The following is a 14493-nucleotide window of genomic DNA, read 5'->3' on the forward strand; positions in this document are numbered from 1 at the left end:
GGTTTTCATTATTAGCATGCATCCTTTGTCTCTAGTTCCCTTAGATACTTATTTTTCTTCAAAGTTATCTATGAATCTCAGCTTCTTCATTTCTTTCTTCTTTTTTCCAATGTCTTTTCGATATCTTGCGTTATTCTTCTCTTAATTTCCTGTTTCAGTTCTTTTTTGCATATTTTCCCATTCCATTTATATCTATATTGTACTTTTTACCTATCTTTTCTATGCCTTTTGTCCAGCACAGCCCGTAGGGGCTCTTAACTGGTCTTCTACTATTTCTTTGATTAGCCTTTTCTTGTCTGAATTTATAATATTGTGGAATAGCATTATTTTCTTGTATTCAATTCTATAGGCAACTGGCCATATGCCGGACTCCGCTAAAATTCCCCAGTAGGGCGTGCCTTTGGCTGTTCATACATTCCTCGGAGGATCCTGTATTGCATTTGCTCTAGAGCGTTTGACTCGTTTTCTGTTAAGTTGCTCCAGGTCTCTATGTTGGCAATAATGTTGGGACCACCACTGTTTCATAGATCTTTTTCCTTACTTCTAATGCCATATTTCCAACTTTCTTTACGTCTCCATATTTTCTTATTTCTCTTAGTAGGTACTCTACTTTTGTTTTCTCGATTTAATACTTGTTTCTTGTGAACCATTTTGGGTGTACCACTCTCCTAGGTATTTATATTCGCTTACACTACTAATTGGGCCGTTTTTTAATTCTGTTCTTATGTGGACTGTCTGGCCCTTTGTTCTTCTATCTATTATCAGCACTGCTGACTTGCTTGGCTTAGTGTTAAATTTGAACTTTTCAGTTGCTCCAGGTCAGCTGGCAGTTGCCAATTGCCATTTCTATACCTTCTTTCCTGCTGGTGGGGAAACATTATATCATCAACAAATATTAGGGACTCTATTTCTATATTCCTTATGATTGTTATGTTCTTCCTGCTTATTTCATTCACTTTGTCTGTTGCTATGCTGCATAGTTTTGGGCCGTAAATTGTACCTGCCTTACATTTTCTGTAATTTCGATAGCGCCTGTTTCTCCCTGCAGGGCATCTTATGACTGCTTTGCCGTTCTCATTCATCTTTCTTATCAACAGTGCATCTTTCCATCCTATCATTTTCCCAATCTCTTTAATGCAGTCCTTCAGGTCTAGTTTGTCAAACATTTATACGCATCTCCAAAACCATATGTACGTCGGGGCACCAAGCACTGTGTTGTAGCCAATCACTGCGTTCAGGGTTAGCAGGTGATCAACTGTGGATCTTCCTTCTATGCCACCACATTGGAATCGGCTTATCTTTTGGTTTATTTTTTCGTTTGTTAATTCCAACCTCACTTTTTCAAATACCTTGCTTATGTTACTCGTGATAAATATTCTCTCTTGTTTTCTAATTCTAATTTGCTTCCTTTTTTGTGAAGTGATAGTATTTTCATTTTTCCCATTCGTCGGGGAGTGTTTAGCCCTCTTCTATTTGCCCAATTAAGAGTGCCAGGCTTTCGGTCATTTCTGTCCCCATACTTTTATCATTATGTTATTTATTCCTTGGCTGTCCGGGGTATATTTATTCTTCAGCTTGCTTACTGCTCTTTCTACTTCTTGAATGCTTGACCTCTGGATTTTTTTCCGTTTTCTCGTCCCGCATAGGGACATCCATTTCTGTATTGTATATTAATTTCTTCTGCCAGTTTCCTACTTTATCTTCAGGTTTGTCTAATATGAACAAATCTTTGTAATATTGCTCGTATTCTCTTCTAATTTCTTTCACGTTTTCTATTATTTTTCCTTCCTATTTTTTATTGCCACCATGTTGTTTGACTTTGTGCCGTCAAGTTTTTCTTGAAGTCCCAGAAGGCTGCTCCATTTACTCCCCTTTCGATTTTATTTCGGCTGCTGTTTCCTTAATCCTGATTCCATCTTCCTTCCTTTTTTCTCTAATAATATATTCACTTATTAATCTCTCCTGTACTTGCCTTAGCCTCTTCTCTTCTGTACTTCTAGACTTTTGTTCTCTCTTTTGATCCTCCTTCTGGCCCTCATTAGGTCTCTTAATACTTTTGTTTTTCTTTCCTTTTTCTTTTGCATCTTTTCATGCATTTGCTTAATATTTTGTCTAGTTCTGTTTGCCATTTGGTGTACTTCTTTTTTATGTCAGTGGTGGAAATCTGACTTTAGGCGTCATAATAACTGGGGAGTGAGACTCTTCCCGGCGTTTGGTTCCACATTAGAGTAATGAGTCTCAAACGATAGTGCAAATGAAATGGTAGCTTAGCACAGTTTCCTTTTTTCAGATTGTGATTGCCTTCTTACTACTATCGTCCATTATAAATAAGATTATGGTACATCTATTTTATCATATAAGATCTTTAAAGGATATCCAAACGTTGCACAACATACGGACACTACACGAAATTTCATTCAACATTGTCCTGTCTCAATTCTGTATGAACGGATTTAGGATAATTTAACAGTTCCCTTTATAACCAATAAAAGGGAAACTGTAAATGGGGGTTTGATTGTTTTTCCAATGCGCTCTTATAAGTTTTAGTTATTCCTTAAAAATTTTTGACATGTTTCACAAGGCAAGGTCTTTCAATTTTAGAGAAGCAGTTTTTAGTTTGCTGTAATATTTGTCCGTCTGTCCACACTTTTCTGTCCGGCCTCAGATCTTAAAAACTGCTCAGGCTAAAGGGCCGCAAATTGGCATGTTAATCAGCCACCCTCCAATCATCAAACATACCATATTGCAGCCCTCTAGCCTCAGTAGTTTTTATTTTATTTAAGGTTAAAGTTAGCCATGATCGTGTGTCTGGCACCACTATAGGTACCAGCGACAAATGCCACCACTGGACCGTGGCTGAGAGTTTCATACAGCATTATACGTTGTATAGAAAACTCGATGGCGCCGAAGAAACATCAGCACATTTTTTACTTTTTTTTTAATGGGGTTCTTTTAGATGTATGCTGCTTTGGTGATTATGAATATACCACCATAGTTCATCCATGTTCATAGGATCTTTTCAAAGACACCTATATAATTCTACTTTTAGTCTACATGGACTTGGTGGAAATCTCTTGAATGCAAATGTCAAAAACACAAATTAGTTTATATATATATATATATATATATATATATATATATATATATATATATATATATATATATATATATATATATATATATATATATACATACACATCACTAACCAGTTTGACATGCTTGCTAGAGGAGATATGCTTTGGGCAACCAGGATATCTGGCAGTATAGTGCCCTGGAGTTCCAGTCTCAGCAGGGTCCCTTTGAATGGGCTGATTTCCTATGGTGATTGTTGGTGGAGAAGACTGAGCAGATGTAGAGGGAGGAGTTTTGGTCGTTGGTATTGGGGCCTATTGTTGCCCAACCTGTAGCAGCAGTCAGATTCAGTGTGCCCCAACTCTTACAGCGGGTGCAAGTAGGCCTGTTAGGCAGTCCGTTCCTCGGGCGAGTCGAGCCTGAGAGGTACCTGGAGTGGCACTATGCGGCGGGTGAGATGAGCAGGGACTAAGTTCCTATGAATCGGCCATATGGCAGGGTTCCATATGTGGTGGGCTGCTTATCACTGAGATACACAGCAAGGGGCCCGGGCAACACATTGAAAAAGATCCTCCAGCATGGTCCAATTGAATAAGTCCTCAAGGTAGCGTATGACAGGGAGTCGAACCAATGGGTACCACACTGGGTCTTGTGACAGGCCCATTCCGTTCAGGACCAGCCGACTTCCTTGGCAAGACCTCGGAACCTTGTCGCCATTTCCTCCGGGTTGTTTTGTAGGCTTTTTGTGATGACCCTACAAACTTCAAGCATGTCACCTTTTGACTCTCTCCAGTGAGCAGAGGGCTGCCTTAGCTTTTCCTTCCATGTGCTTTGTAAACACTAAGGCCCTATCGGTCTCGATGGTGTAATTTTTGAAGAGCACCTCTATCTCCTCCAACCATGCTTCCGGCTCTTCCTCAGCCCACTTGGGGACTAGGGAATTAATGCTTGAGAGCAAAGCATTGGGTGCACCAGGTGTGGGGTTGAGGCTTGTTGGATAGCCATAGCTTCAGCACTTTCCTTCCTTGCTTCTCCTCCAGCTCGAGTTCCCTTTCTTTGAGAGTTAACTCACGCTGTCTTCTCCGTTCCTCGCTCTTCATCATACCTCCTCTATTCAGCTTCATAATTCTGCTATTCCAGTTTTGCTTCCTTCTCTCTTGCTTGGCCAAGTCATCCAGCTGTTCCTTGATCCACTTGGTGAATTCTGGTCCATTGAGACCTGCTCTCCTTCCCCAGATCCATGAAGGCTCTGTAATTGTCTGCTGCCATGCTTCCGATGGGCTGACTGGACTTACTTGGGGAAATAGTCTGTGATAGTGGGGAAGTGTCCTGACTGGTGGCACCTTTTCAATAAGGTGGCACTGTGGTTGAGTGTGCCGTGCAAAGGTCACACTGATGGAGCAATCCTGAAGGAGCAAAGGTCCATATGGGCGGATACACTGTCGATGGCACTCTGTACTCAGGTACAGGTGCAGTGGCTTTATGTGTGAGTACTATGTCTCGGTGGCACTGGGGTGCCGGTGTGTTTCGGGAACAACCCTAAGAAGCAGTGCAACCAAACTGCGCTGAAGGAAATGGCACTCTGTGCGAGGCAGAATGTGAGTAAGGAGTAAAAGGGGAAAGGGAAAGGTAAGCACTTCAGTAACTTAGTCGTTGGCAGTGCCTCAGATTAGTGGCACTGGAAGGGGAAAACCTTGGGCTTGTACTCGTGGGTGGCTAGTTCTAAGAACTAGTGGCTGCTCCTGACATGAGGAAAGGAAGCCTTCTTCCTGACATGAAAAAGGAAGGTTTGGGCTTGCACTCAATGTGCGATTTGGTGCTTCATGTATACATGCAAGTCTTGGATAATGGAAACCCACTCATGCACAACAGTTAATAACTGTTATTAAATGAGTTGTGACGCTCTGTGAAACGCATGAGTTCCTCCGCTGGCTGAAGCACTTAATGTGAAAAAATTGATATGGGAGACAATTCAGTGAACACAGGCATGTGTAAATTTGTGCACTGTGTGAGTGAGTAAAAGAATTGATGGGGATCAAAAGATCAAGTTTTGAGTAAAAATAAGAGAAAAATATTGTACTTGGCTTTATGAATGTGAGTTTATTTTCCAGTACTCATTTATTTAATTTTAGTATTCTCCTTGTTATGATGGAAGAATATTAGAGTTCTTTCTCTCTCTCCCTGAGAGCGTATTTGTATGGGAACGTATTAGTTGCGTGATTTAATTTACTCTAATTTCTTCTTATGATAAATTACATTATGAAAATTTACGCTAAGTTACTTTTTTTCTAAAAATGTGCTTTTGGTATTTACGTAACTTAATAGCTAGCTCCGGTCATGACAAGTTATATGGTGGAAAGTGGTGGAAAGGGTTTTCAAATTACAATACGGTCAAGATATTTCGTTAGCTTTTACGTTAGGGGCTTAAAAGAAACAGAATTTCGTTCGGCGAGTGAACAATCGGCAGTGGAACTGGGTGCGCGTGAGGGAACAGCTGATGGCTGCTGGTTGTCATTGTTCAAGTAATATAACGAACGATGATTTAAAACTTAAGAAAAGGAACACTAAACTTTTTCTGACTGGCGCTGATGCGCAAATCGAATTATTTAACTTGAAGCATCACTTCAGTAATGCCTTTACTTTACTTGAAACATTAGATGTAAATTTGAACTGATATGACAGTCTTTGAATTGTGGGAGAGAGTGAGATGCTGGGAAAAGCGCATGCCCGAGCTGGTACAGCACCAACTGCTAGAGGTCGTCATATGTATTTTAACATGAATTTTCGAACTACACTTCACTAGCACAGGAATTGTACAATTCCTCTGCTGTAACTGTTTTCGAACAACACTCGCAGCTAGCTGTTCACGGGCTAACACATGCAATAAATCCCTGACAAAGCACTTCCTAACGATCAGTTGTCTGGCATCACAACACAGCTGCTATTCTTCTTACAGTCGGTGAATTTGCGGGCAGTTATCCTGCACCACTAACTGAAGAACTTTGCACCCTTGCCTTTATCTTATATGATATTATAACTAAGAGATTTGCTGTTAATCACTTTTTTTTTTTTTAAACACTTTTCCCTATCTGTTCCTCGTATCCTTAATCTTAACCCCTTACCTTGTTATCTTTAGCTTCGGTTCTGCCACCCATATATTTTTGCCTTGTCAATAATGGAATTGAATTATTTATGAATTATATCATTCCTCGGTTTGTCTTCCTAATCTAGTACAGTAGCAAAGTTAGTGTTACTAGTCGACTAAGATCGATTGGCAAGATCAACAATGTTACATTCTCAGTCCAGTTGGAAGAATGAAAATGGATTTTTTAATTAACTGCCTTAAGACCAACACAAAGCGCTCAGAATGTGTTTATAAATGTAATGAATAAACTGACTTACCTGATGTCACATCTAAGTAAACATAGAAGTGGAGGTCGCCTTGGTAAATTATAACCAGTAAATGCTTTAAATTGAATTTATTTACAAATAAAACAAAAGAACCTTATGTACGGTAATCCCTACACTGCACCGCATGAGTTGCACTGATGGCACTAACACTTATTGGGAAGTACAAGGGCACAAAATCACCAGTGAACTCAAAGGGACCGATGGATAATAATAAGCAACAGGTCACCATGTGCAAATGAGGTCAGGTTTGTGCTCCAACATGCTTAGAGACAATTTTGTGGTACCCAAATGGGTAAATATTACTGATAAGCCACAGGCAATTTCTGGACTTTCTCATGGTCTATAATGTTCAGTCTGTAAAGCTGTGGATTCATCAGAAGAGGTGAAAGTTGTTACCACTGTACAGTAGATGACCTGGCAATCTCTTAGGACATGGTACCACAAGGTAAAACCTAGGATCTCATACGTAAGCTGAAACCTATATTTTAGCCAGCAAGGATGCACAAGAAAGACTGGGACAAAAGTGTTTGGCAAGATTTCCAATATTACCTGGATATGACCACTGTTCTATCTCCCACAGTTATTGAAGTGTTGGCAGTTCCAAAACTGCCACACGCATAGAGAGTGGGGGGGCGTCGGGGGAGGAAAAACCAAATCAACTTGATGTCTTCTGTCCTGACATCAGACCTGGAGCTTACACACTGCATAAATGGGAGAGAGATTTGGTCGATTCACAGACATCTACTGTGCCTGACCCATTATGCCTGTTCAGTGAGTTTAACATCTCTGCTGCAGAATGTGCACTGCAACTTCCAAAGCCTCAGAATTCTGGGTTATAACCATTATAATTATAGTAACATTCTTGCTTGTTTTGTCTTTTGTGATATTTTACAATTCTCCTTTGTTGCCTGGCCATTCTGTCTTTCTTGGTCTCCTAATTATGATCCCTTCTACACTTGCCCATATTTTTGTCCATGACCATATTATCCATACCACTTTCTGTCAAGACTGGGCTTCACTCCATTATAATGGCCTTCATGATGGAGTTTTATCCAGCCATGGTCTTGATAACCATCACAGCCAGGCTCTTTCCTTTGAGACATTGATGTTATTATACATATATGCCCTCCTCAACCTGAAAATTATCCTTGTCTGCTTTAATAAAACCTGTCTTGAAAACTTATATTTTTTCTTGCAATTCCCTAGTAGGTCTGTGCAATGGTTCATCCTTTGTGCTATTGTTCCAAAATATTTTGGTTCTTTTGTACACAGTACTAATTAAGAGGAACTATGAAAATCACTTTGGATGTCACTTACATTCTCTGTGTGACTGGAGCTGCTGAACCTTATCTCGTGCTGGTCAGTTGGTCAACGTTAAATATCAGGTCAAAAAGGCCCTAGTACTACAGTACTTGCATGAGAAATGCATCTGATAATTTGTCAAAAGGCTTGCCAAAAATAAAACAATAAACTATTTCAAACATGTAATCTACAGCTAAAGACATAACTGATATTGAAAAGGGTAAAAAATGGCTGTGAGGCATTCTTATTCCCAGTATATACATTACTGAAAGCAGATTTCAGTTATTGCAAATAACTGAGATTTGATTTACTTATTTACAAGTCTTAAAAGCACTCTTAGAAATTATCACCAATGATTTACAGTTTTATAATTTACAGAATATTTGTAAAATGATGTTTAACATCAATCAAAACTGATATTAACCAATCGTTTCCCAAAATTTGCAACTTTAAAATAAAAGCTGCTTTATTCTGTAATATCTATATAGGATGCTCATCACCACACTTGTACTTAAATACTGTGATATGTATTTCTGTTACCTGTGTAAATAGTTTATATATTATAATACTATTATAACACCTTCATTTAATCTCACAAGAAGGAACCGTCCTGTATTTCCAACACCCAAGCAGTAGAGACAAAGGTTTTTGTGATGAAGGGTGTTGAGAACCAACTGCATATCATACAAATTTTTGCAGTGAAAGCTTTTATCAACCAATGGCATACCATATGTAACTAAGTACCAGTGACTAAAAATATAGTAAAACCATGGAGCAATAAACACGCATTTTTTTGTAAAAAAATAATCTTCCTATTATTTTACATTGAAGGAAATAAACACTGGAAGACATGAACAAGACATATCACTTAGAATGTGAAACTAAAAATTATCACCATTTCCTCCATTTTCAGTTTAAAATACTAATGCAAGATTTAATTTCAATGAGTTCTAAAGGAGAAAAATCACACAAATCCCTCATGACTTAAGCCAACTCAGTGTAATGACAGCACTAAAGAAGAAAAACTGACCATAAAACCTTTGACTTATTCCACATCCAGTGTAATGATGGCATCTTACAAAATGAACTGAGTTAGAATTGAAGTTTTGGAAAAGTGAGGATATTTCAATTTCAAAAAAAATATTTCAGGATAACTGTAAAAATGAAAGGCTCACGGTGCCATCACTGATATTTGCATGAAAAGAAGTGCACAATTAAGTCTCGCTACAAAACGCAGAATTTTCACTAGGTTTTGTTTTTGAAAGGAACAACATTTGATTTTTTTTTACAATTTATTTTGTGGCATCTGTAAAATTTCTGAAGTTGATTTATGAAAAGTTGAAAACCACATCAAATTAGAAATAAAAGTGGTGAAACCTGGCTCTGTTGCTTGTCTCATTAAAACACACTAGTGTAGATATAGATACTTAATATCCCATATAACAGTATAGAAAGGAGAATATGTTTAGTAGGAAAAATAATTAAGGCTGGCTATCCATACTAAACCTGTTTAAAATGACAAAAGATCAAGCAAGGACACCCAGTGCTACTTCAAGGCCTACCAGTATGGGCAGTAGGCTTATTGTACAACTAAAATTCTACTTGATCAAATCCCAATCTAGATTAAACCACATAAAATAACATTACTCTAATTTTGATGCTTTCAAAGGTTGTGTCTTTCATATGAGATCTGTGTTAAGAATGTACATTCCTAATTAGTGAGATCAGTGAAAACTTTTCATACTAGTTAATATAAAAGAAAACTTATATACAATTAAAACTCATCCACGTCAATACATACAACTGTTTACAGCCTCAAGCCTTTGAAATGGAGGAAAAAGAAATCATGAGTTTGGAATTAAGACACAAGTTAAATTTGAAACTAAACTACAGTAATAAAATTAAGATGCTACATTTACAGAATACCCAAGAGCTTTTCCTCCTTGCCAATAGTTTTTGTCACCTCGAAGAATGCGAATGATCTTGCTGTAAAACGAACTAACTGTTTACAATGACATCTTTATTAAATAACATATCTAGATTCTTCTGCATGCTTCACCTCCCATGTCCATAATCTGGTCTGAAATGCCCTCCAGGATTCAGATGAGGAAACGTTCCTCTCCATTAACATTTGTCGCTGAAGCTGCTTTCGTGAGCATGTGCTACAGAAATCTGAAATACGTATATATTGGATTATTATTGCTTCAAGCAGCAAATAAAAAAACAAGATTGGATATCTACTATTTTTTTTTAATAATATTGTATGTTTTTAATAAAGCCTCTGGATATATCAACTTATGAAACATGAATCTTTGTCCCTGGCTGTGGGTCAAGTGACCAAATGATAATGTTCATGCATCTGTGGTTTGTTCTTTAAAATAAAGAAAGTAATTTGTAAGCCTAATATATGGATAGATACTGCCAAGCTATCAATGGTAAGGGACATCTGACTAAATAAAAGACTTCCAATAGATATCATGTTGCAGACTACTTTCTGGTTTGGAGTGCTATTCTCTACAGACTTGAGAAGGAAACATCTGAAATCACGAGGAACAACAAAAATTAAGCTGCAATTAACAGCGAGGTTGAGTAAACTCACACAAATGCGTAACACATACTTAATGAATAATGAAGTAAAATATTGAGTAAGCAAAAATGTTTTGCTTATTGAAGAGAAAATGAAAGTTTTTCTTAAAAGTAAATACAATTCAAAATAGGAACAGAATGGTAAATGCAGTTTTAAAGAAGAAAACATAAGCCCATAAGAGGACTCCACAATAAGTGACAAATTTAAATTTTTTTCTCATATGTAAATTTACAAACATTCACGGTTTCTCCAACTGCACGATAAATACATTATTTCAAGGCTAACTCAAAAGTTACAAATTTTTTGGCTATCACATATTTTCATAAGTGACTGTGAATGATTTCTTATATGGTAATTATAGTTTTTTCCACTGATAAACATTTTACTCTTGGTTTCTTCTATCTCTCTTGGTATTAAACTCTTTCTCACGATGATTATCCTAGTGGCAATTTTGTAGCAGTTTGAAACAGACTAATAAGCTGAAATCCTCGACTCTTATGTCATGGTTAGTTTGATTACATTGTTAATTGGAGCCTCCTAAATATTTAAACATTTCATACCCTAAAAGTACTGAGGCTGATGAAATCTTCAAGACTTCTAACAGATATTCTAGCTGTTGGTTGAAATTACAGAAGTGTTTAAACTTCAGGATTATGTTGTATTATACCCTCTACATCAGAATGGCAGATGTGTCCATCTAGTAGCCACTGAGCAAATGAGTCAGGTCAGTTCTAGTAAATTACTTAAACTGCATTACTCTTTCTGCCTTGATAAATACTATAATCTGAAGTGAGTTTTAATGATTCTTCATTCTACAACCTGCAATTTATTCATTGTAATGGATTTCTGAGACCATCATGACAATTTGAGGGATTTCTAAAATCTGGTCATAACAGATGTTCTTAGTTTACACATTTCAAATTCTTATAACGCCTATACAGGCAGTTCCTGGTTACGTTGGCCCCAGCTACATCATTCTAAGCTTGCGGTACTTTTCTTAAATATAATCATAAAAAAATCTGTTCCAGGTTACAGTGGATGTTCCAAAATTACATCGTTTCAGTCTTACGCGATGGAAGAATAATTGAAGAATATTCGTACATTTTTTGGAGGAAATTCTACAGGATCATGGATGAACACCTCACCAGAAGCAAGGTAAATCAATTGGGAAGTTTTCAAGACAACCAAAGGATTAAGGGTAAGGCTTTCATCTCTTTCAATCTCATTTATAGCAATTTTTTAATAAAGTATTCCGCCACATCGCGCTTCAGGAACAGAACCCCGAATTAACCCAGGGACTGCCTGTACAAACATGAATCCAACAGGTACTTACATTGTCCTCATGGAAAGACAATTATTCTAAAAGTAAATTACTTTAAGCACCTAAGTACAGGCCTACACACATTCATAATCCCACTGATTACTTTATATACCATTTTTGTACATTCTTGATTTGTGTAATGTTACCTAATATCATAATTACTTCTTTTTTTCTTTTCCCATTGTTTCTTGGGCTTCTATCTACATTACATTTCATTATGTTATAATTTTGCAAACCTTCCAAACAGACTGATATTTGATTTGATTCTATACAGTTTGTTATGTAGTGAGAATGGAGTTTTTTACTAGTAGTTAGTGCAACAAATCTAACATTACTGGTATATTAGGCAGTGCTGTACACGTTGCAGTGTCAATCTGTCTTGAGTTTATGTTACATTCCACGCTGTTTATAGATTTTGGCGATACTTAAAAATAATTTTATCCAGTAACATATATAGTTACATGTCTAGTGTTAACATTTTACCCATGGAATGTGAAAAGATCTAATACTGAAGTGATGGCTATACTGTACTGAGAGTTAAGGATAGTCATTGCCTTTCTGGAATGATAGTGAATGCTTCTTTTATGATACATACCTAATGAAAGTTATTTCCTAGTATAAAAGTAACTGAAGCTTTATATAAAAAGAGGCTTTACAAACGATGAGGAACATCTTTATGAAAAATATTCATTGCCTGACAATGTATGTAAAATGCTTAATGTATTTTGAAAAAAAAAGTCAAAGGTAGAATGATTTTACACTTACATGAGCTAACTGCTCTTCATAAGGTCTGCTCAATAAAGTTGCAGGATGGGCTTGTGGCGGATGCCCTGGTGGTAGGGGTGGAGGTGGATCACCAGGTCGTAAAATAGGGGGCCGAGGATAGGTCGCAGCTGCAGCAGCTGTAGTAATAATAATAACACACACAATAATAATAATAATAATAATAATAATAATAATAGTCAGCATAAAAATGACACTGGTAAAATGCTTTAGTTTTGTTACCTAACATTAAGTCTGCAGAAATAAGGGCATTTCAGTATTTTAAATGCAATTTTTTTACCTGTTAACTTCTATCAAGTTTTTTAACATTCAGTCCAAGATAAGCCATGAGTAAAAAAAAATGCACTTAAAAATCAAAACTACTATACGTGATGAAAAAAATACTAAGTGCAATAAAAGTCTCCATAGAGTAAACCATCCCTATTCAGAACTGTAAAGGGCAAGTCCACCAAAATATGGTCATAATTTATGCAAAATTCTCCTACTGGAAAACTGTGAAGAAAGGTTCTGCATCTAGAAAATGAATTTCACGATTTTATATCGGACAAAATGAAAAAAAAATGAATTTCATGACTATAACACACAAAAACTTGGGAATACATAATTCTCTGTATGGAATATGAAAACATTTTCAGGTAAAAATTGTAAAGCTTGGAAAAATTTAATTTTTTTATATCCAAATTCATATCTTTTCCAATATTCTATCTTCTATGTAGTGAAACTAAATGATTCAAAAGGCACCAGCAATGATAATCAGAAATGGTGAAAAAGCAAAGACCACATCTAATGATGTAGTTCAGCCTGTAGACCTACAAAGGAAGTGAAAAGTTGCAAGTAAAACAAAACACCTCCTTAGCCATTCCACAGACCACAAAATGGATTAAGCTACAGGGGTAGCAATCCAGGATAAAAATGATGAGGGTCATTGGCACTGCCAATTCTATTTGACACTGTGTAATACTGCTACAATAAAACTTATGGTGCAGATACTTTTTACTTTCAAAAAATTAAGCCACCAATATCATTTAATATCCAATTCAATATAACTTATGAATAACTTCACCTTGGGTGTAAGTTATTCACATGGTACTGTATACTGAAACAGATGTTAAACAATATTTGTGGTTTAATATTTTGTGACAAAAAATGTCATGTGTGCAAGTCACAAAAATTTACGAATACATGGTTCTTCAACAGTGTGTGATCACCATTCACATCAACAAAAATGGAAAAGGGCAATCTCTCACAGCTAACTGAAATGCTCCTTGTAATGTATTTTGTACAAGTACTTCAGAAATGAAGCCATTTTAATAATTACTGTTAAGCATTACCTACTTTGGTATAAAACACAAGAAGCTCTTCCCACATCACTGAAATAAGATCTTAGAGGACTGAAACCCCATTAACAGGGTAGCCTTAAGCTAGTAATGTGGATGTACAGAAAAGTAATTGTTGCTATGGATGGCTGGAAAAGTAGATACAGAAGTAACAGAATAAACATCAGTATGAAGCCCCATGAAATCATAGGGAAAATGACAGAAGACCTACATCAGATGGGGAAATCAGGCAGAAAGTGCACAAGAATGAGGAAAGCATTAAGAGCCTCATTTCATAACTGACCCACAGAGGGAAAATATGACATTACTGATGATAAGATCATAGGGTTGTCATGAATGACCATGTACCCTAGTCAGAAGTCTCTTTCAACTCAAATTTTAACCAAACCACTGCATCAAATTCATAGTCTCTAAGGGCTGGCCAAGAAGTATTTTCCCTTAAACAATGGATGAATTCTAGAACAGCATAAAGACAGGAGAACAGACAAAGCCAGGGATGAAGAGATGTTGCAGAGCTTCCAGTGATACCTACAGTGTACATCACATAGCACACACAAGCAGTACTCCTACAAGTGGCTCATTAGAACACTGTAACAGCTTCCTAAAGTTGAATAGCCATGTCAAAAAAACCATATCAGGGGTTGTGGCTGAAACAATTATATTTAACACTGAGTGTCCTT

General features: G+C 36.9%; 1 protein-coding gene across 9 annotated transcripts in view; it reads right to left on the bottom strand.

Moving 5' to 3' along the window:
- Positions 1-7954: 7954 nt before the first annotated feature.
- Positions 7955-14493, bottom strand: part of LOC136838509 (arginine-glutamic acid dipeptide repeats protein-like) — a 67050-nt gene continuing 60511 nt past the window's right edge. For all 9 annotated transcript variants that reach the window (XM_067103578.1, XM_067103575.1, XM_067103577.1 and 6 more), the window contains 2 exons: positions 12459-12595; positions 7955-9957 (listed from right to left, as the gene is read on the bottom strand). In XM_067103578.1, the coding sequence (XP_066959679.1) occupies positions 9910-9957; positions 12459-12595 (185 nt within the window). In that variant the 3' untranslated portion in view covers positions 7955-9909. The remainder of the gene's footprint in view (positions 9958-12458; positions 12596-14493) is intronic.

The sequence above is a fragment of the Macrobrachium rosenbergii genome, chromosome 5 (genome assembly GCF_040412425.1).
Source record: "Macrobrachium rosenbergii isolate ZJJX-2024 chromosome 5, ASM4041242v1, whole genome shotgun sequence".
In the NCBI taxonomy this organism is placed as follows: domain Eukaryota; kingdom Metazoa; phylum Arthropoda; class Malacostraca; order Decapoda; family Palaemonidae; genus Macrobrachium; species Macrobrachium rosenbergii.